Below are 22,140 nucleotides of genomic sequence, written 5' to 3'. Positions count from 1 at the left end.
AGATATTGGGAAGTTGGTATTCAAAATGGCTGTACTAACGTATACTTCATCCAGTGGTGTAGGAGAAATCCCATTTGTCCTCATTTTTGCAACCATTATCAGTAAAAACTACAATTTTATTTTAACTTAATTCTTTTTGTTTTTAGTGACATTGAGCTTGTTGTCAAGTTGCATGTTGGCCAGTTGCATGTTGTCTTTGACTTTTATTCATTTTGTTCATTTTCTATTGTTTTTTTAAATTACAGTCTTGACCTATTGGAGCTGTTTTTATTTTATGGATATTATTCGTTTTTTATTATGGCTGTAAACTGTTTTTAACTTGTTTATGATGTTTTTCGCTAGATGTAAATTTAAAAGTTTAATTCTAGTTTTGAACACTTTATTTTGTGTGTAGTGAGAGATTATAAAACATTGTATATTTTTCCCTTATTTTTACATAGTTCAAAGATTTTTTTGTGGAAAGTATTAAACCCATGCAAAAGTAGACAGAATAATATTATGAGTCCCTTTGAATCTGTATAATTCCAGCACACTGGTTATCAGCTCATGGCCCGTACCTCTAGCCACTTGACACCTTCTCCCATCACTTTGAAGAAAATCTCGGGTGTCATATTTTATCCTTTAATAGTTCAGTATGTTTCTCTGAAGGATGAGGGCTTGTTCTAGAAGTGTACCACAGTACCGTTATCATACTTAAAACATAGCATTAACTCCCTTGATCATCAAAGATCAAATTAGTGTTCATATTTTGATTAATTTTTTTTTTTTAAAGATTTCACTTATTTACTTGACAGAGAGAGATCACAAGTAGGCAGAGAGGCAGGCAGAGAGAGAGAGGAGGAGGCTCCCTGCTGAGCAGAGCCCGATGCGGGACTCGATTCCAGGACCCTGAGATCATGACCCGAGCCAAAGGCAGCGGCTCAACCCACTGAGCCACCCAGGCGCCCCAGTGTTCATATTTTGATTGTGTCATAGTTACCTTGGTTTTCTTTAAAAAAAATATTGTACAATTTAAGTCAGTTTTCAAATAATCATAAAACATAACAGTTCACTATATTTTTTCCCAAAGATTTTATGTATTTATTTGAGAGAGAGAGGGAGAGAGTTTGTGAGCGGTGGGGAGGGGCAGGGAGAGGGAGAGGGGATCTTAAGCAGACTCTGTTGATCACAGAGCCTGATATGGGGCTTGGTCCCACAACCTGAGATCATGACCTTAGTTAGCTAAAACCATAAGTTGGATATTTAACTGACTGAGCCACCTAGGTGCCCTGAGTTCATTATATTTCTTAAGTCTTTTTAAATCTGTAGTTCCCCCTCCCTATTTTTGGCCATATGTGTATTGAAGAACCTGGACTTTTCATCCTATAGAGGTTCTCCTACCGTCTGAATTTTGGTGATTGCATATACAGTTGTCCTTTTTTGTGTTTCCTTCTTCTCTGTGTTTTGTGTAAACTGACTGTGAGAACTAGTGGCTTGATTAGATCCAGGATTTCTTGATTGATTGGTTGAAGGATGGTGTCAATACTGCTTCATGGTGGCATACGTATGACTGTCTCTTTGAGACATCAGCAGTTAACGTTCATTGTCTAGATTGCTTACTTCAATAAGGATTGAAAATGATATTTCTAATTCTCTTTTCTTCTTATTAGCGTAATTATCAGCTGTATTAAATAAGATATTGCTACAGTATCTTAAACATTTCCTCAGTCATTATTTGGTTACCCAGTGGAATAATTGAACAGAAGGGACAGGGTAAATATGCTTGAATTTTTCCCTTTTATTTACCCTTTATCAGAAAAATGAGTTGGCTTACCGGTGACCAGTGAGTGCTTTTTTATTAATATGATTTTGCACTCATGAATTTAAACCCATTTGATATGTTTCAACCCATCGAAATCATTATTATAATCCATTAAAGTAATTGTAATAATTGATGTTCACATTGTCCCATTTTGGACAGTGGGAACATATTCAAGTTGGCTGAGGTCCTTTTATCACAGCCCAGGTGAGGAGTGTTTCATAACTTCTTGATAGCTGATGTAAGAAGCTACTTTAAGCTTATGTTATACGTCTGCTTGAGACTGGGAATCTGGTTTGTCTCCAGGGAGTTCTTTTTCCTTTTCTCGGGAAGTGCTATTCTAGGACTGTCATTGTAACAGAAGTCGTCGATCATTGTTTTGGTTCTCTTCAAAAATACATTCCAATTTTATACTAACAATTTTCAATTTTTTACATAATCTCTCTTGGCTTTTCTTCTACAGTGAAAATCTCAATTTGTGGTGGTAATAGAAATGATGGCATTAGAGTCTCAGAGTAATAGATTATTAGAATATGCTGACTATATTTCAGAATACATATACAATAATCTCAGAGGAGTACCAGCAGCAGTATGATTACTGAAAAAGTATAAGCCCCCCCTCCCCCACCATCCTTAGGGCTATACCCTTTGGGATATACCACCAAATTACTGTGTTTTCAAGATAATTCAATAATTGCTATGATTATGCCACTAACTAGACATATAATTAGAATTTCTTCTTTCTTTGGTTGTATATTTAAAATAACAGCTTTATTGAGACAGAATTCACATACCATGAAATTCACCATTTTGAAGTATTCACTTCAGTGGTTTCTACTATATTGAGAGTTGGATAACCACCACCACTGGCTACTTTTAGAACATATTCAGCATTCCTAAATGAGGCCCTGTCTCCTTCAGCTGCCGCCTCCACAGTCCTTTCGCTCATCACCTCAGCCCTGAGCAACCACTTACCTGCTTTCTGTCTCTCTATATTTGCCTGTTTTGTGCAGTTCATATAAATGGAATCATATATTTGGTCTTTTGTGACTGGCTGCCTTCACCTGGCATCTTGTTCTCAAGGCTCACCCACATTGTATTTGTAGCAGTACTTTGTTCCTCTTTATGGCTGCATAATATTCCATAGTGTGGATGGGCCACATCTTATTTCTCCATTCATAGATCTTTGATTTGTTATTTTTAGGTATTGCTTTTTAAACTTAATTTTGCAGGAATTATGAAAAATATTTGGTTTTAAGAGAGAATCTATGGAATAATATATTTTCAAGGGAATCTGGTTTCCCTGATAATGATAAGCTTAAAAAAAAAACTGTTATATTCTTCCATTTTTTTTTTATATAAGCTGTGTATGCAATTTTCTTTACTTTTAATAGATGACCAGTTTATTTTTACCCCTTAAGGTTATACTTACATTAATTCCCTTATTGCTCTCCCCTGCCCCAACATTTTTTGATTGGTATTTGTTCGTTCTCAACCATGAGGATATTGGAATTAATCCTTTTCTTTTACCTGGGCTTTCATTTGAAGTGATTTGCTCTTGCAGTGAAATGCTTCATAGGACATTGCATATGCCCTCCCCTTTCTGCTGGGGTTTGAGGGGTGTGGTGAATCTGCAGTACGGCCATCGTGGCTGAACTTTCTCCCTTACATTCTCACCTCCTATTAGCCCCACAGGAGTGTGTGTGTATGTTTCCGTAGATGGACATACAGACAGAGATGAGAGATTTAGATTTGGGTTCATTTCTCTTTACTTCTTTTTTTTTTTTAAGGCTCTTGTTTTGGTTTTGTAAACAGCCTCCTGAGTCATTTCGTTTGTAGTAGAGTCCTTGATAAGGGCTCATAAGACCATTGTTTTCTGAATTCTTGGCTTTTCCTGACAATTTGCAGCATTGACTTTTGCAAGTTTGTTTGGCCATACCATCTTTGGCTTGTATTTTCTGTTCTTGAATAAGTTTAATATATATCCTTCATCGTCTTCTGGCAAGCAGCATTGAGGTTGCAAAGTCTCATGGAAATGTGATTTTTTTTGTTTCTGCTTATAAGTACAGACTTGTTGGTCTGTTTAATTTATTTATAACCTGAGTGTCCAAAGGATTGTCTTTTTTCTTTTTCTTTAAACTCCACTCGTTTACCTGGTGTTGGTTTTTCCACATTGGTGTTTTTGAATACATAGTGCCCTTTTAGTATATGATTTCAGGTTTTGTTGGCTTTCTTCTTTTCTTTTCTTTTTTTTTTTTAATTTCAAGTGAATTTCTTAATGTTTTAACTCTTTTCTGTTTCATTAGTTTGGTTTTCTTCTCTGGGAACCACTACTGCATGTGTTTTGGATCTACTTTGTCTCTCTGTCACTTTATTTCAGACCAACCTCCCTACCTCCCGTCTTTTCTTCCTTCTCTCTCTTTCTTTCTGGTTTATAAAATTGTCTTCATTTTTACCTTCGATTTCTGTGAAGCCCTCATCTGTTCTGTTTTTTTGTGCTCATGTCCCTACTGGTTAGCTTTGTGTTTTTAAGATGATTTTCTTTTTTTAAAGATTTATTTAAAGAGAGAGAACAGGAGCAGGAGGAGGGAGAGAGGGAGAGAGTGAGAAGCAGACTCCCCACTAAGTTAGGAACCCAAAGCGGGACTCGGTCTCATGAACCTGAGATCATGACTTGAGCCAAAACTGCGTCAGGTGCTTAATTGACTGAACCACCCAGGTGCCCCTAAAGTGATTTTCAATTAAAAAAACTATCTTTCGAGTGCTATCACTTTATAGTAATATAAAGTGATATTGTGAGTCTTTCTAATTATAATTTATGTTGTTTTATATTTTCTATGATTTTCTTAATTTCTTTTAGCTTTCTTGGGGAAATTAGACTGCAGTCCTCTCTGTTAGTGGACATGTCTTTCTGGCAGGCTTTCGCTGTTTCTAGGGTTATTCTGCTCCTTATTTCTCTGCTTAATAACCCTGTATTGGATTCTACCATAGTCTTTTTGTTGCTCATTTTTTTTTTTTTAAAGATTTTATTTATTTATCAGAGAGGGGGGCGGAGAGCGAGCACAGGCAGACAGAATGACAGGCAGAGGCAGAGGGAGAAGCAGGCTCCCCACCGAGCAAGGAGCCTGATGTGGGACTCGATCCCAGCACACCGGGATCATGACCTGAGCCGAAGGCAGCTGCTTAACCAACTGAGCCACCCAGGCGTCCCTTGTTGCTCATTTTTAAACATATTTGTTTTCATGAACTTTAAGGAAAGAGAGAGTTTAGAAAGTGTTACGGTTTGTAGCTTTGAGTTCCTTCTTCTGAATTGCCAAAACACATGTTCTCTTTTCTTGAAATCTTCCGGTGTGGCCCTCCTACTCCTGGGCCTTCTTATTCTTCACCTCCTCTCTCCTTCCCTGGTCCGTTGGATTTCAGTCAAGCACGTTCGTCCTGGAAGGGGAGTTGAGCTGGTAGTTGTAAGAGTTTGGGAGGCCGAAACCACTTCAGCCCTTTCAGACCTGTTGCAACCCCTTGACCTCACTCATGACTTTGTGCGCAAATCACTGTTTCCCTCAGGCCCTCAAATAGAAGCAGGGAACGAATAGTCATTAGTGATTGTGGCATTTGTCCCTTTGGGCCCATCAGACACCCTGTTAATCCCCTATGTGCTGATACTACAGGGTCTGGCACGGTTCACCTCCCCCCATTTCTTGTACTTTGTAGTTCATGGAGATGCCATTGGACATGTGTCTCAGGGAGTTTTGACTTTGTGTCCTCATTCTCTCTGTTCTTATGGGGGAACTAAGGGAAATTAAAATCCTGCTGCCACCACTGCCTTTCCAGAATTTCTGTTACTCTGTTGACCCTGTACTAAATTGCCAGTATTTGGTTATTTTTGACTGACTAAAATGGCAGTTTTATATGGCTTAATCTAATATATAGGGCACCTGGGTGGCTCAGTCAGTTAAGTGTCTATCTTCAGCTCAGGTCATGATCTCAGGGTCCTGGGATCAAGCCCCACATCAGGCTCCTTGCTCAGCAGGGAGCTTGCTTCCGCCTTCTCTCTGCCTGCCTCTCTGCCTACTTGTGATCTCTCTCTCTCTCTGTCAAATAAATAAAATCTTAAATAATGTATAGCTCTCTGTTTAGGTTATTAAACCTGTATTAACATTTGGAGTCTTTCCATATGTATATGTTCAAACATATTTTTGTATTTACGTTAATACATACTCTAGTTTCTCATATCAGTTAAGAATTTCTTAAATAGCTGTATAACTAAAAAATTATGACTATAGTTATAGGGGGAGGTAAGATGTAATTATTTTTCAGTTTTCTTTAACATTGGATTATCCATTTTACAACTTCTTCAACTGCTGTATACTTTTTAATGTATTGATTAGAGATAATTTGATACATTTCTCTGCTGATCTGTTTACAGTACTTTTCTGTTTTAAATAAAGTAGGTTTATTAGTAACTTGTCATCATTTAGGGCAGTTCTTCCCTTTTATTCTTTTAAAAAATTTCTGGGCTGTTTTTACTTTTGCATGTTACTTTCTTCCACATTAATTTCATTGAATGAATTTATTAACCTCCCCAAAGTGCCAGCGGGGTTATGATTGTACTTAGGTTTTTATTGATGTCTTGATTATTGAGTCAGGCCAGTTTTCCTGAGTTGATCACAGATTTTATACCATATTTAATCCTGTGTTTCCCACTGGAAATAATAATAAACAGATGAAATAGTAGCAAATGATGCCATTCTTGTACTTTATTGCTCCTTCCTCTCTTCTTGTGTTTTATTGAAATAATTGGGAATTTAATACTTGGGTTTTTTCCTTATAGTATGCTTAAAAAAAAATACTCCTTTCTAGAACTTGATTATAATCTTCCACCAAGTTATCATCATGGAGTTGTATCTGCCTGTATAACTTCTTCTAATTTCATGGCTTTTCACTTCTTTGGGTATTTTTGTCTTGGGATCTTTATTCTGATTTAATTTTCATTTGACCAGACCCTACTGTACTTCCTCAGTAGTTTTTAGTGAAGTTCTTCAGTGAAGATAAATGAATTGTACTTTGAGTTCTTCCCTGTCCAAAGAGGTATCTTCTTTCTTCTTCGCATTAGTGGTTTCTTGACTGTGCAAAAAGCTCTCCTCCAGCTCCTCCTCCTGTTCTTTCTGGCCTCCTGTTTTATCTTCCTGTGAAGCTCCTAGATCTGACTTCCATGTCTCTATTTTTCACTCAAAACTTCCATTCCTTTTTCTTTCGCTCTTTGTTGTGGTAATAATTCCTGTAGTTAATGTCTAAGCTATTAATTTTTACCACATTCATTCAGTTTTCACTGGCTTTATTGAACTTGTTTTGGGAATCTTGGTTTGTTAAATGTTTTCTGGAGGACTTCAGTGCGATTGTGCAGTAGAGTATTTTACGGATCTCTCCTGTTTCCTCCATTAATGAGTGTCGCTGTTTCGATGCTTCGCCTTGGTTCCCTTAGTTAAAACTGCTGTTTCCTCTTCAGTGCTTCTTAGTAGTTTTTTAATGTCTGTTCCTCACTGGACACGGATTGACCCACCGGGCACCACCAGTGGGAACACATTTCCTCCGCGGCAGTGTGGGTCTGGCTGTTGGGTCTCCCACGCAGTGTTGTTTTGCACGATGGACAAGTAGGGATTGTTCTCTTTCCCAGTGAGCCTGTAGCAGATGGGTGAACAGGCTGGAATTCTAGAGAATGCAAAAAAAAAAAAAAAAAAAAAAAAAAACCTCTTTAGAATTTTATCAGAGAAAGTTTGCAGAATTTTGTAGAGCTTTGAAGAAGCCTTTGACCTGAGATCATTCTGTACACCAGAGGAAAACAAGCGTTTATTATTGCCTAAAGCTTTTAAACAGACATGTCTTAACCCTAACCACATTGACCACATTTTAAAAATGATGTATCATTTAAAAAATTCCTGGCTGCTGTGGGAAACTGAAGTATGTATTAATTTAAATGCAGAAGTATGTGTTGAGCATAAAAGGATGTGAGCAGAGGAGACCAATTAAGAATTCACTCCATGAGAGGGAGCATAGATAGGAATGACATGGAGGCAGAGTAGCTACAATTGGTGATGTTTTAAACCGAAGAGAAGTTGAAGGGCATCTGGATGGCTCAGTTGGTTAAGCGTCCGACTCCTGGTTTTGGCTCAGGTCATGATGTCAGGGTCCTGAGATCAAGCTCTGTGTCGGACTCCGCCCACAGTGCTGAGTCTGCTTGTCCCTCCCCCTGCTCGCTCTCTCCCTCTCTCTCAATCTCTCTCTCTGGGATGGATAGATAAAATCTTTAAAAAAAAATTTGACGAGAAGTTGAGGTTTTCGAATTTGTTGGCCTCTATTTTCTCAATAAAAAGAGAAGGGAAGGTCTTTGGATGTGATTGGTCAGGATGATGTTGCCAGGGGTCTAAGGACAGTGGGGAAAGCTCCACATCCCCTGTCCTATAAGGAAAAGTCTAAGGCATTTGAAGAGGGTAACTGTAAGGAGGGATGGGCAACCCTGGGATTCCTGGGAACATTGAATAACAGATACTTGAGTGGGACCAGACAGGTAAATTTTATGAATTTTTTTCTATCAGCATCATTTGGTGTAGCTCAGGAGAGCAATGGACTAGAAGAGTTTGGTTGCACCAAGTAATTTTTGTATTTATATAAACAGCTCCCTGGTTTTGTAATCTTTTCTCCAATTTCAATAATTTCTGGTTTTCTCAGTCTGAAGATAGTTATGGCTAGTAATGTATATAACCTAAAAAATAAAGTGTTCTAATCATTTTAAGTATGATGATAAAATGTTTGATGCAAATGATGAACTGGATTCTTTTTCTGCTATGATCTTTTGAGAAAAACATTATAATTTGGTGTCCTTGTTATGATTTCTTATTACTTTTAGAACTTCTTGGGTCTGTGTTGAAAATGTTGAATTATTCTGAAGAATATTTTCCAGCAAAACTGTGATTTTGTAGATCGTCTGCAAACTATAGAGAATAATAGTTGATAGCCGCAGCCTTAGGACGTGGTTTCGTTTGCTCTCTTAACTTCTGTTGAATTTTTGTTCTAGTTTTCCGAATTTCCACACCCTATGTGGGGTTCCGATTATGTGCAGTTATCCAGGAAGCCACCTTCCTCGGAGCAGAAGTGTAGCACTGTGTCGTGGGATGAGCTGAAGTCCATGGACTTACCCTCCTTCGAGCCTGCCTTCCTGGTGCTCTGTCGAGTCCTTCTGAATGTGATACACGAGTGTCTGAAGTTAAGATTGGAACAGAGACCAGCTGGGGAACCGTCTCTCTTGAGTATTAAGCAGGTCTGTTTCAAGCACTCCTTAAAAATATTTAGTGATTACTGTGCTATTCTGCAGGCTTATAGTTTTTATTTTGGATTGTTGCAAATAATGAAAATGTGTTTTGTGTGGAGTCCTTAGAGATAAGATTGTTGCCCAACCTTTCTGCCATCGCTTCCTTATTCCAAAAGGATATAAAAGTATGGTGATGAAGTGACACAGTCTGTAAACATCAGTCTTTGGAGGCTGGAATCTTAAAATTCACTCGTTAGAAGTAGTTTAAGTTCCTTAAATTTATTTATTTTTTGTTCTATTTAAGCTGTGTGGAAACAGATAAATGTCTTTAGAGTATGCAGTGGGGAGATGTTTGGACTTTTTGTTTGCTTAGACAGTTGCATGGTTTAAATAGTAATAACAGCTGCTGCTTTCTTGTTTTCATTCATTTTGGATGGGATTCTCTAGGGAGTTTGATACTCCAGAGGTAACAGGAATGACTGGAAGCTATTGTATCTAGCTCAGTGAATGCTGCAGAATGTTTGTTTTATGATATTACCATATCCACTATGCAGAATAAACATGTCAGATTTTGGCAAAAAAAAAAAAAAAGAGAGAAAAGAAAAGAAAGAGAAAGGTATGTTTTTGTCGATTGTGCGTGTCCATCCCCTCATGATGGAAGGGGTAGGAGCTCATTGGTGACGACCGATGGCATCTGGGGACAAGCACAGGCCATATGATAGGCCCAGAATAGGTTTAGCTGGGAGGGGGTGACTCGCGCACTTCATTGTCCTCACTTCAAGTTTCCGTCTGGCACCCACCAGAGCGCTGCTTTCTCACTCGCTCTGCTGCTCAGCACCTTGCTGCCGGCTCCTGTCCTGCCATCCCCACTGGCCGTGCTTCTCACTTGGCCACTTGACTGCAGTGGTAATTTAGTAAGTTTGGGTAAAATACTTCCCTTTCTCACAGAAGGAATACTTCAGGAATGTAACCTGGTAAGACAAGGCAGAGTTTACCTTTTGCTGATGGGGCTATTGTGAGGATGAAACAGCACTTTATGTTAAAATTTTTTTAAAAATAAAAACAATACATAGATGAATGTAGCATTACTAGGATCAAAATAAAACAAATTTTGGCTAAGATCATTCATAGATTCGGTTATAAGTGAATGTCACCTAAGTGACATCTTTTTTTTAAAGATTTTATTTATTTATTTGGAGAGGGAAATTACAAGTAGGCAGAGAGGCGGGCGGAGAGAGAGGGAAGCAGCCTCCCTGCTAAGCAGAGAGCCCTATGCGGGGGTGATCCCAGGACCCTGAGATCAGGACCTGAGCCTAAGGCAGAGGCTTAACCTACTGAGCCTCCCAGGCACCCCTAAGTGACATCTTTAACAGAGAAATTTACATCTGAACAGAACAGCTTTTAATAAATTTAACTCTAGCCATGGCTCTCTTATGAGGGTAATTATTTTTAGAACCTTTTAAGGGGGAAATTATGTTTATAAAAACAATCCATATTTATTTTAGAATATTTGAAAAGAACAGAAAATGATATAGACATAAATGAAAATTATCCTATTATGCTGCCGCTCAGAGATAACCACTGTAATTATTTTGGTATATTTTTCTCCATCTGTTTTTTTTACAGAAGTCAAAGAAAAAAAATATATATATATATATGAATTTTTGCCCTTAAATATTTTTAAAAAATAAGATTTTAATGTCTGCAGGAGTGCTCTGTTATATAGGTTCATCATAATTTATTTATCCCCATCATTTTAAATAATATTATGATAATACATGATAACTGTTATGATGAAAACACTTAAAGGGCAGTCATCCCATGTCAGCCTCCCACTCCTTTCCAGCGTTTCCTGCTGGGCCTGCCCATGCTGGCACTCAGCTCTTTGTTTAGATTTGTTTTCCCTTGGCTTCCATCTCATTTAAACACATCGATCCTAGGTTTGGTGGTGATTAGAGGCTTTTGATGGTAAAGGTCACAAATCATAGTAGTTGCTATGCTGAATTATTACAAAGATGGTCATGCTCTGTGGCATGTATGTAAATTTGAATCCCTATTATGTTTTCAGACAAAAATCATCAGTTTTGTTAGGGGATTTTTCTCTCCTACCCTTGTCTTATAGAATGCAAACTAGTACAAAAGTAGATCTTTTTCTCTGCTTTATTTTCTACACAGATGTACTTGTGGGGTCATAGGTTTTCACAAATTGGTGTTTGCCCGTATGATAGCTTCTCTGTGTATTCATGCTATATTAACTACTTTTCTTTTCAGTGTTCAGTTCTTAATTGAGACAACTAAGGTAGTTACCTAAACGGAACTGATAAGGACTTGGAGAGCGTGTTAGGGCTTTCGGAGGTTGCGAGGCTGAGGAGGGGGTGCGCTGAGGGTGCGCGCGGTGACAGACTTTGTGCCCCGCAGCTGGCGAGGGAGTGTAAAGAGGTGCTCAAGGGCGGCCTGCTGATGAAGCAGTACTACCAGTTCATGCTGCACGAGGTGCTCGACCAGCTGGACGGGACGGACTGCAACATGGACGCCTTCGAGGAGGACCTGCATAAAATGCTGATGGTGAGACCCCCGGGGGGTGTGAATGTGTGTGAGAGAGAGCAGAGCGCGAGCACATGAGAGTGAACACGGGGGCAGCGTGACCAACCTGACCTTGTCATCTCGTATTGGATTAAATTTGTTTCACCTAAATCCGCATTTTAACAAATCCTCAGTGGTTTTTGCGTTAGAATTTTTGATGAAGCTTAACTCAGTTCACTGTTTAACATAAGAGTCTTCATCTTACAGCAGAATGGCCCAGAAATGGAATCATAGTCTGGTCCTGTTGTATCACGCTGTCTGGCATCAGCCATTTCTGTGTTGCTGCCCGCGCTAGGGCTGGGGAGGCCAGAGTGGACAGTAAGAGGCTTGTGGTCTGCTGGGACCTGGGCATGGGGGGTACTTGCACCCTGAGTGCCAGGGTGGAATCCTGCTGAGGTGCAGGGACAACTTGGAGACGGGTCCTCTCAGCTAGCCTGGGGACATCTGGGAGCTCTTAGCTGAGTCAAGAGTTAGCGGAGGAACCACGCACATCCGGGCAACTGTAAATACGGGATCTAGCGGGAGCAGGCTGGCTTTGATTTCTTCCCAAGAGGAGCTCCCCGGGCTTCTCACACCACAGGTGGTGTACTGCCTGGTGCTTTCCAGCCTCTGTCCTTTGGCTCCTATTAGTCCTTCCCGGTAGACATGTCCCGTTGCCTCACCTGTCCACTTCAGACTTACTTGGAAGTTTTACTTTTCTCTAGAAAGCTTTATCTGGCAGCTTCAGCCTTTAATGTACATTTACCCTGCCCGCACTCTCATGGCAGCTGTAATCGGGGCTGTGCTCTTGGTGCTCAGTGGTCTGCTGCTCTGCTCGAAGCTTCCTCAGCTAGCCCGGAAGCTTTGTAAGCCAGGGCTCCAAGTGGCCCGAGGTGCCCTTGTCTTCTGCAGTGCCCCGCAGCGTGTTAGTCTGTAACGACAGGCTGGAGGCACGAGAGTATATGCACGGGTGGTCCTGCCATGTGACAGGTCAGTGACACAAAGTAAAAATGACAGTGCTTAAGGGTATATTGTGTTTGGAATGCTTTAAAGACCTGTTTTGTGTGACCTTTCACTTATCCTGTCTTGGGATGGCTCCAGCACACCCGGATGTCACCCCCACTTTCTAGGCTAGAGGAAAGGAAAAGAGCAGAAGGGAGAAAGTATCCTTGTCGGCTCGGTCCAGAGCGGTGGCGCTCTCTCGGGAGCCACTGCTGACAGAGTTCCCCCGTGTCGCGTTAGCCAAACCTGGTGCCTGCCTCTTGACTGTCGTGGAGGCTGGGGATGCAAATACTTAGCTCCCCAGCCTCTGTCGTGGAAGGACAGAAAGAAGAATGAGGGCACAAAGGGGACGTTCAGTATCTGGCATAGCACAAGAAATAGTTTTGAGTTTGAAATTATTTCCTGCGTGTTTGCGGGAGCACCCATAAAAGATCAAAGTGTGGAAAATGTGGCTACATTTTGAAATACTATTTATTTCTTAGGTTAGAAAAGTCCTTACCATTGAAAAGTCATGGTAAAAAGCAAAAGCAAATTTTTTCTCTCTCTGTCAGTGGTTGGTTAAAGTAGGAGTTTAAAAAGCCAGAAAATGCTTTGCTTTCTGAACTGTCTTTGGTGGTTTTACAACGGCACGCACAGCACCCCTTTGCATGCGGTCACTGGGGCAGGAGGGAGAAGAATGAGGCAGGTGAACTGTGCCCTCCAGGTCCTTCAGCTTCAGTGTCGGTGGTGAACTTGTGGGTCATCTGAAGTGTAGGGAAGGAAGTTACTCCTTAGAGCCGCAAGTGCTTAGGATTTAGTCTTGGTTTTGCTGCCAATGAGCCATGTGGGGCAAGATCTGCCTTAATCTCCATAATTTCACAGATGAAGAGCTAGAAGTTAGCAGTGATTTTAAAATTGTGTCTCAAAGTATGCTCAGTGGCTAATGGCAGGTGCGTATTTTGAAAACTGGGGGAACCCAAACAAAATTGGTGTTTTCGTTAGGAAGGAGGGAGAGAATGGCCTTTGAATGATCAGTCACATCCTGGGTGCCACAGCACCCTGCTCTGGAGCCTCACCAAAAAACATCAAAAAGAATGAAGAGTAAAGAATGAAATTCCGTGCTTAGTAAAGGAGGAGATTGACCACACTGCTCTCCTCTCCTTACCTCCAGAAAACTCTATTTGCCTTGAAATTTGGGCTAAAATGAGGGTTGGCCCAAACTCTGTATATCTCCTAGCCCAGCCAGGGATTCATTAGAGCTGGGATATCCGGGCTGTGAATGGTCAGGAGAGAAGCAGGAGGAGTCGCCATGGAGGACTTGTCAGGGGCAGATCTGCGAGACAGGGGAGCAGAAGTGGAGACACTTCCAGAGCCGCGGGAGCATATCCTGCTGGCTGAGGAGGAGTGTGAGCTTCCCGGGGGGAGGGGAAGCGGAGGTCAGCAGGTCGCCATGTGGAATCTCTGTGACTTCGGGGGATTTACTTTGTGTGACATCGTCACCCTGACTGTGTGCAGGTCTGGGGACGTACCTTGGTGAGCGTTCGCTTGAGGCAACAAGCCATATTGAAGCTGTCCACTGTCTTAGCTCATTTCTCTGGGCCTGGCCTTCAAAAGAACCAAGGCAGTAAACACGATAGAGATGTAGGAACATGCCACGATCGAAGGAAGCGACGTAAAAAGAACCGAAGAGGAATGAAAATGTGACACTGATGAACAAGACGTGGCAGTTGCAGAAGAGCAGGAGGGAGGGCCGGGCCACGCGCAGCGGGGCTCCCGCGAGGCCTGGCTCGTGCAGTGGGGTTCGTAGCGAAGGCTGCGGGTCCAGGGAGAGTTTTTAAATTGACGTTTCCAGAGACCATGTGAAAGCCTTTGGGACTGATTTTGTTAAGGGACAGAAATGAACAGAATTACGTGCATATCAGAGAAGAGGCAAATCGCTAGTGCGCGGTTCCCCCCGTGCCGTGAGGAGGTGAGTCTCCAAACACAAGTGTTGAGATCGGGAGGAAGCTTCGCTCGGCCGCTGCTAGGAAGGGGAGGACGGCGTGTCACACGTGACTGTGCGTGTTTGGTATCGAGAACATGAGGGGTTTCCATCTCAGGCCTTTTCCCCTTCGCTAGGAGGGGTGACATGGTGAGGGTGGGCACCGGCTCTTTGAGAACAACGGGGGGGTGTCAAAGTGTGCTTGTAGGGAGGAGGAGAGTGGGTGGAGGGGACGTAAATATTACCAGAGTCGTACGCCTGTGGTTGCGACTGTGACGTGGAGAGCAGTGGCTGCTCCGACCCGTGACACGCGTGTCCTCAGCTTCCTGAGTGTGGCCGTGGGGCATGGGCTCGTCAGGCTCATCGTGCTGGGGGTTTGGCAGGCAGGGAGCTGAAAAGAACGGGCGAGGTGGCGGCGTGGGGGGTGGCAGCAGCAGGGCGTGGGAAGGGTGACCGCGTGGCTTCTAAGCTGAATAAGGAGGAAGGGGGTGGAGCAGGGGGTTGTGACCTGGAGAGAGAAACCTGCGGCCTGGAGTTCAGGTGAGGCTTAAATCAGAGAACAGTCGCAGAGGTGATGGTTGGACAGAAGCCTGTGGGGACGAGAGGAGGGTGCCGAGGCAAGCTGTTTGGATTGATGACTTGAGGCCTGGAGGGGATTCTGTAGGGACAGGTCTGGCGTGAAGCCCAGCGTGGCGGCCGAGCCTGGGGCGGAGAGAAGACGAGGTGAGGTGTCGGCGTGTGACGAAGGAGGACGGGCAGCTGGCGGTCAGGAGGTGACAGTATGCGGAACGGGTTCAGTGGTGTGTCTGGCGACGTAAATCTTAGAGGGCCAGGTATTTCTTTTGTTTTGGTTTTAAATAAGACCGCAAGAGCAGTGGTTCGAAAGGCACCGTGGTGCCCAGGAGGATGCCAGCTGCTAGCAGGCCGTGAAGCCCGTGGTCATACGGGCGCCTCGTGGCCTGTACGAGACAAGGGTCATCCTCGGGAGACAGCCAGATTTCAGGGAGGCCAGGGAGAGGAAGCAGCACTCCGAGAAGCCAGAGGAGGGTCCTGGTCTCATATTGAAGAGATTTATTTTATTCGGCGAAGATGGTGGTAGACCCATAAATTGTAGGTTCCACGTGTACAGACACCGGCGTTCCGAAGTGTTCATAAGGAACCCCGGACTGCGGATTCCCACCGCACAGTGGCTACTGGAGGCCCAGAAGACCAACAGAAGACTGTTTTCTTAAAGACCTGAAATTGCCTACTGAAGATTAGTACTGGATTTCAGAAAGCGTTCATTCCAGCAAACTTGGAGAGGTAGCCTGGTGAGATAACTGTGGTCTGAGACTAAATACAGAGCCCTGGGAGCCTCTGGGCAGAGGAGAAGCAAGGCAGCTTCGGGTGGGAGGGAAGCAGGGCGGCAGGAGATGAGGCCGGCGTCAGGGCTCGTCATTCGAACAGCACGCAGCGTCCAAAGACGGTGGAAGAGTGACACCGTCAGCGTCCCGAGACAGGGAGTGTGGGGCTAAGGTGCTGCATGCTCAGCGAGGTGTCCTTTCGGTAGACGAATCCAGCGGCAGCGAGGGTTTGTGATCCAGCAGCTGTGACCCTGCCTCGAGAAAAGCTGGTGGAGAGAAACCCCAGGACGCAGCGGATACATCAAAATAAGGAGTATTTTTAGAAATCATAATTTATATGTCATAAATCTTGAAAAAACACTGTCGTAGAAATCTGGGTGTCAGGAAAGGATGGTGAAAAGTGTGTTCATTCCCTCTCAACACAGAAGATACTGCCTAACGTTAAAATAAGGAGTTAAGGAATAATCCCAACCTCTTAAAGGAATAATGTTTACAATATATTAATAATGAATGTTTTGGGGTGCTATTATTTTGATTCTTTTTTTTTTACTTCTGTGTAGATTGTGAACATTTTATTTTGTTGTGATCTGTAGAGATCGAAAATAATGTGCCGAGCTGCCGGGGAGTTGTGCCGTGCCGTTAAGAGGCATCCCCGTTTAGACATCAGTTCTGTGGCGAAGAGTCTCGCTTCTCTCCGTGCTCCGTGCTTGGCGGCCTCCTCACCCGGCTCTTCTGATCCGTAGCTTCCAGGTTAACAGAGGTGAAAGTCGGGGGCTGCTGAGTTCCATTCTCAAGTATCTCCTTTACGTTTTTGTATCTTAAGGTGTATTTTGATTACATGAGAAGCTGGATCCAAATGCTGCAGCAGTTACCTCAAGCATCCCATAGTCTAAAAAACCTGTTAGAAGAAGAATGGAATTTCACCAAAGAAATAACCCATTACATCCGGGGAGGAGAAGCACAGGCTGGAAAGCTTTTCTGGTAGGAACCCTTGTGCTCCTGCGTGTGCCTGCCGGCCTGTTTGCCTGTTCAGTTACGTGCACGTGACAACCAGTCCTGTGTGTGTGTGTGGGTGTGTGCGCGCGCGCGTGCGTGCGCCTCTTCCCTGGGTTTTGGGTTCCTTCAAGTGGGGATGCTCAGCTGGGGGCGGGTTGCCCCATGGGGACATTTGGCAACATCTGGAAACAGTTTCGACTGTGGTGATGGAAGGTTGGACTGATTAGAGGCCGCGGACACGGCTAAACATCGTGGGCTAAACATCGTGCAGTGCACGGCGGAGCCCTCCAAACCAAGCATATTCCACCCAAAGTGTCAGTTTTGAAGTTGAGGAACCCTGCCTTCACGCAAACCCTCTTAGGCCTCTGAAGAGTAGCACAGGACTGTAGATCTGCGTGCATCAGTCTCTGTGGGGACACAGGGAACCCAAGGTATGCATTTCCCGAGACTGTTCTAGGATGTTCTAGTCAACACAGAATCTCCTTATAAGGCACAGGTTAGACATGTAAACAGAGGAAAACCCTGAGGGAGTGGGGTGTGGTTGCAGGTGTGTGTTTGGAAATGGAACGTCTCTTGTCCAGGAGTGGACGGCTGATGGTGGGGTGCACCTCAGTGGCCCCTGCAGGGGGCCCCTCCCCACTGCCGGACCCCTCGGCTCTAGACTCGGCCGTTGTCAGTGTGTGCCGCCTCGTCCGCCACTGTAGTGCTGCTGTCTCCTTTCTGTGCATCCCTGGCACCCCGCCTGGAGTAGTTTCCCCTCCCCGCTGTCTGTCCTCCGGGGCCTCTGCTCGCCCGGCTCTCTTCCCACCGCAGTGGCACAGTGTCCTGGACTCCGCCATCTCTGTGCCCTGCTCAGGACCTCGGCTCCCCCTTCTGCCCTCCCCGTCTGTTCTGTTCACGTGCTCCTCACATCCTGTCCGCCTGTGTTTCCAGCGAGCCACCAGCTTGCTCCTTTCCAGAGCTCTCCAGCCCTTCAGGCCCTGACTCCCCGGGCATGTGCCTTTCCAGTCCAGGTCGCTTCCCAGAGTCAGTCCTCTGAGGGGGGGCCTTCCCTGCCCAGTGCGGCATCTCGCCTTCTCTCCGTCTCCTGTCATTTGGCCCGGCCTGCCCTTTCTTCCGTGTGCACTTTCTGGCCCCAGGCTGGGCCGCCTGCAGAAGAGATCGTTTGAAAGGTCACTGTTTGTGCTGCAGACGCAGGTGCTGGGATTTCGCTGCGTCCCCATTTCCTCCTGTCAGTTTCCTTGTTTCTGTTGCTCCGCCCTCAGGTCTGTGCGGTCGGGGCTCTGGCCTTGGCCTGCCCTAGCCTTGCTCCGAGCAGCTCACAGGCTTTCCAGGCCCCGCTGAGGGCCTGGTTCAGGGCATGGTCCTCGCTGGGCCAAGCCTGTAGTGTCATCACGACGCCCATCTCCTTTACGTGCTGTTTCGCTCAGGTTCCATCAGTCTCCCTGCCATCCCTGACTGCTCTCTCTGTCTCACTCGCTACCACCGATCCTTCAGGAAAGATCCAGAATCTGACCCCTCCACACCACTTCCACCACTTCCCGTTGCCACTCTTGCCAGGCTGTTCCTTCTCACGTGACTGCGGGCGCTCTCCAGGAGTCTCTGTGCTCAGCTCTTCGTCCCTTTGGTCCGCTCTCAGCACTACAGCCAGGGGTCTTGCTCACAGCACCTCAGACCATTTCCCCCTCTGTTCCAAAGACTCCTGGCTTCCCTGCTTCCTTGGTGAGAGTGGGAGTGAACGCGACTCCTCCGGTGGGGCACAGTCCGCCCGGTCTCCGGGCCACTGTCCGCCCGGTCTCCGGGCCACAGTCCGCCCGGTCTCCGGGCCACTGTCGTCCTCCCTCCCCGGCTCCCCTTGGGATCGTGTTCCCGGTGGGGCGTGCTCCTGCCTCGGGCCCTTTGCACTTGGTGCTCCCTGTCCATGGCCTGCTCTTCCCATGCTTTCTTTCATGACCCATTTTGTACTCCCTTTGGGTCTTTGTCTTAATGTCATCTTCCCCATATTTGATGTGGCAGTTCCTTCTCACGAGCATTTCTGAGTTCCCTGCCCTGGTTTATTTCTCTCCGTAGCACTTAACAGTATCTGAACTATATCTTTTTCTTTTTTATTTCTTGTTTTATTCTCTATTCACTGGAGGGATTTTTTTTTTTTTTTTTAAGATTTTATTTATTTGACAGAGGGAGAGATCCCAAGTAGGCAGAGAGAGAGGGGGAAGCAGGCTCCCTCTTGAGCAGAGAGCCCGATGCAGGGCTGGATCCCAGGATTCTGGGATCATGACCTGAGCCGAAGGCAGAGGCTTTAACCCACTGAGCCACCCAGGCGCCCCCACTGGAGGGATTTTTTATCTGTTCTGCTCCCTGCTACTTAGTACATAACCGATGCTCAGTGTTTGTGGGGTAAACCCGTCGTGGATATTCTTGTATACTGTTGTTCTTGACAGTGGGTTTGTAATCGGGTCACTTTCCCACCGGGTTACTTTTAAAGCCCGGCCTCTTTGCCCACCAAACAAAGGTCGAGTTAGCATGACACACGAGGCCTTCCCGTGTGGCCCCAGTGGACTTTCTCAGTCTTACTCTCGGACTTACTTCTCAAGTCTTTTTACTCAGCCACCTCTGTGCTCCTCTCACATTGTGCAGTTTCTTTTTACAGCGGGTCTCTTGCTTAACACAGCGTCACGCCTTTTGCTCATATTCATTCTTCTTCCTGGACTTTCCTTCCCCTCCTCCATTCCCTTCCTGACCGAGCTCCCCTTCCCACTGCTGTTGTCCGGCTTCCGCTCTGCATTGCCTGCGGGCCCGGTGCAGCCAGGCCTGCGCCTGGGTTCAGTCTCCTCTGATGAGTCCTTTGACCCTGGTTCAGTGTCTTTTACTAGCTAGGAGTTCCTTTCCTTGAGTGAAGAGGTCAGGAAGCTGCTGGTGAATCTTTACTATACGGATTCAGTTTTGTTTCATACACTTGGGCTCACATTTTAACCCTAGCATTTAGATTGTGTACTCGACGAGAAGCATCGACTGTAGGCAATATTTCACGTTGATGGACGATGGAAAGCGAATGGTGAGGGAAATTTGTAAAAACAGGTGCATTTAAGAAATTCACTTTGTTTTTCTTGTGCTGTCATTTAGTTTATTAAGCTTTTAAAAACAGCTTGCTTTAGATATGTATTCAAGACTATTTTATACCATTTTGGACATTTAAGATGAGAACTACACTTTTACAATAATTATATAGCTGCTCTGAATATAATTTAAGGTTTTAAGGTTTATGATAAAACCGTAGAAATAGAACAAATATAAATACTTGTCCATAAATGGGAGAGTTCCTCTTTTTCACATGCATCATGATTTTATGTAGAGGAAAATTCTTACTGTTGTTGATTTTTAAACTATTAAAACAGTAGGTGACCCTTTCACTGTCTTTTTCAAGAATTACGCAAGGACAGTTTTTCTTCCCTGGTTTACTTTTGTGTCCTTGTTTCCTAGTGACATTGCGGGGATGCTGCTCAAGTCGACGGGAAGTTTTTTAGAGGTCGGCTTGCAGGAGAGCTGCGCGGAGTTCTGGACCAGCGCTGATGACAGCAGTGCCTCTGACGAAATCAGGTGCCTTCATGGAGTTCTGCTTGTGGCGATGAGTCTAGAATGGGCCCCATTCCAACCCAAGCATGTTGGACCTTAGGCATTTCCATAGGAGACCTAAAGATTTCTATTTATTGCTGTTTTATCTTTTCATGGGCTTGCTTAGGATTTTCTGTGGAATTTTCTTGGAAGATGAACTTAGAATTTAGTTAGCCTAACAAAAATAGTGACTTTAGAGAAAGGGAGAGATAGTGTAAGTTGACTACAAATGAGTAGAGTGAATTCATCCCTCTGTCCTAGAATGTCTCTAATTTAATACTCATGTTGCTGTCTCCCCCCACCTTTTAGCAGTCCACTACTACATTTAATTGGCACTTGGCACATTTCTGTTTTTATGCATGGCTTCTTCCTTCTGTTGGACTTGAAGCTTGAATACATGAAACCATGCCTTACACATCTGTTGCATTTCTTCCACTGTCATGAGATAGTATTCAGGTTGGATCAGGTTCAGTTGCTGTTTCTGTGGGATTGTCAGCCATACGGCTCTTCCGTGACCAATTACTAGCTGTATTGTATGATTCAAACTTAGGAAACATTCAGGGGGAGCTGACTTCTCTAGAGCTGAAATGGTTGCTCTCATCATCCAAAATTGGATGAGAAACACATTTTGGGTTCAGAACACCTGAGATGTCATCGTGCTAGGGTTAAAGCAAGAAGCGTTCACACAGCTTCTTAACCTGGGACAGTGCTGAAGAGCCGAGAATCAGAATGAGTCCGTTTCTAGAAGGTCCTGCAGTTTTGAGAGCCAGCGCGGTGACTTTCAAAATTCTGAATAAGCAGGGAAAATTGGAGATCAGAGGTGGTGAAGTAGAGAACAGCTCTGATGGTGCTCTGGTTGTTTCCGAGCAATGTGCAGTGGGTGATGGGGCTGGCTCTTCCTGGCCCCAGCGAGCTGAGGTGCGATCCCGCTCATCTCTAACCCAGTTGCCACTCGTGCTGGCACACTGGTGGCCTGCGGGCAGCAGTGATGGGCGTGCTTACACACAGGAGTCCCAGAGCACCATATAAGACAGTTCTTTGAGAGAAGCCGGTTGTTAAATGTTCACCAGCCCGCCACGGCATGCATATATTCCTTTTTACTAAGATCCTGAGCTGGGAGTCAATGTAAGAACTTTTTCTCAAACTCTGAGAAATCGTTGTAAGAAATCTTTCGAAAATTAAGCTTACTGTTATTTGAAGGTTATTGTGTGTGCCTTATTTATTTGAAGAATACAAGTACTTTCTAGAAAACTGCAAGAGAGCAAGCTTCTGAATATTTCAAGTACATTCTCAATAATTGCTTGCTCCCATTTATCCAGATCTTCACTCTTTATTAGTGTGATTTAGAATTTGCTTCATCTTTATTGCTGTCTATTTCTTAATGTACTCTAATGCACTCTAACTGGATTTTCATCAACTTGGCAGGAGATCGGTTATAGAGATTAGTCGAGCACTGAAGGAGCTCTTTCACGAAGCTAGGGAAAGAGCCTCCAAAGCACTTGGATTTGCTAAAATGTTGAGAAAGGTGAGTTAACTATCCCAATTTATTTTTAAAAATTTTTCT

The 22,140-nt window shown here is 44.2% G+C and overlaps 1 protein-coding gene across 9 annotated transcripts in view; it reads left to right on the top strand.

Moving 5' to 3' along the window:
* MAP3K4 (mitogen-activated protein kinase kinase kinase 4) overlaps positions 1 to 22,140 on the top strand; it is a 112,986-nt gene that overhangs the window by 57,476 nt on the left and 33,370 nt on the right. For all 9 annotated transcript variants that reach the window (XM_045080075.1, XM_045080076.1, XM_045080077.1 and 6 more), the window contains exons 4-8: positions 8,868 to 9,110; positions 11,520 to 11,666; positions 16,792 to 16,949; positions 20,445 to 20,561; positions 22,002 to 22,101. In XM_045080075.1, coding sequence (XP_044936010.1) covers positions 8,868 to 9,110; positions 11,520 to 11,666; positions 16,792 to 16,949; positions 20,445 to 20,561; positions 22,002 to 22,101 — 765 coding nt within the window. The remainder of the gene's footprint in view (positions 1 to 8,867; positions 9,111 to 11,519; positions 11,667 to 16,791; positions 16,950 to 20,444; positions 20,562 to 22,001; positions 22,102 to 22,140) is intronic.

This window comes from Mustela putorius, unplaced genomic scaffold (assembly GCF_011764305.1).
Source record: "Mustela putorius furo isolate JIRA1106 unplaced genomic scaffold, ASM1176430v1.1 tig00000450_pilon_pilon_pilon, whole genome shotgun sequence".
In the NCBI taxonomy this organism is placed as follows: domain Eukaryota; kingdom Metazoa; phylum Chordata; class Mammalia; order Carnivora; family Mustelidae; genus Mustela; species Mustela putorius.
This window is presented reverse-complemented; position numbering and strand designations above follow the sequence as displayed.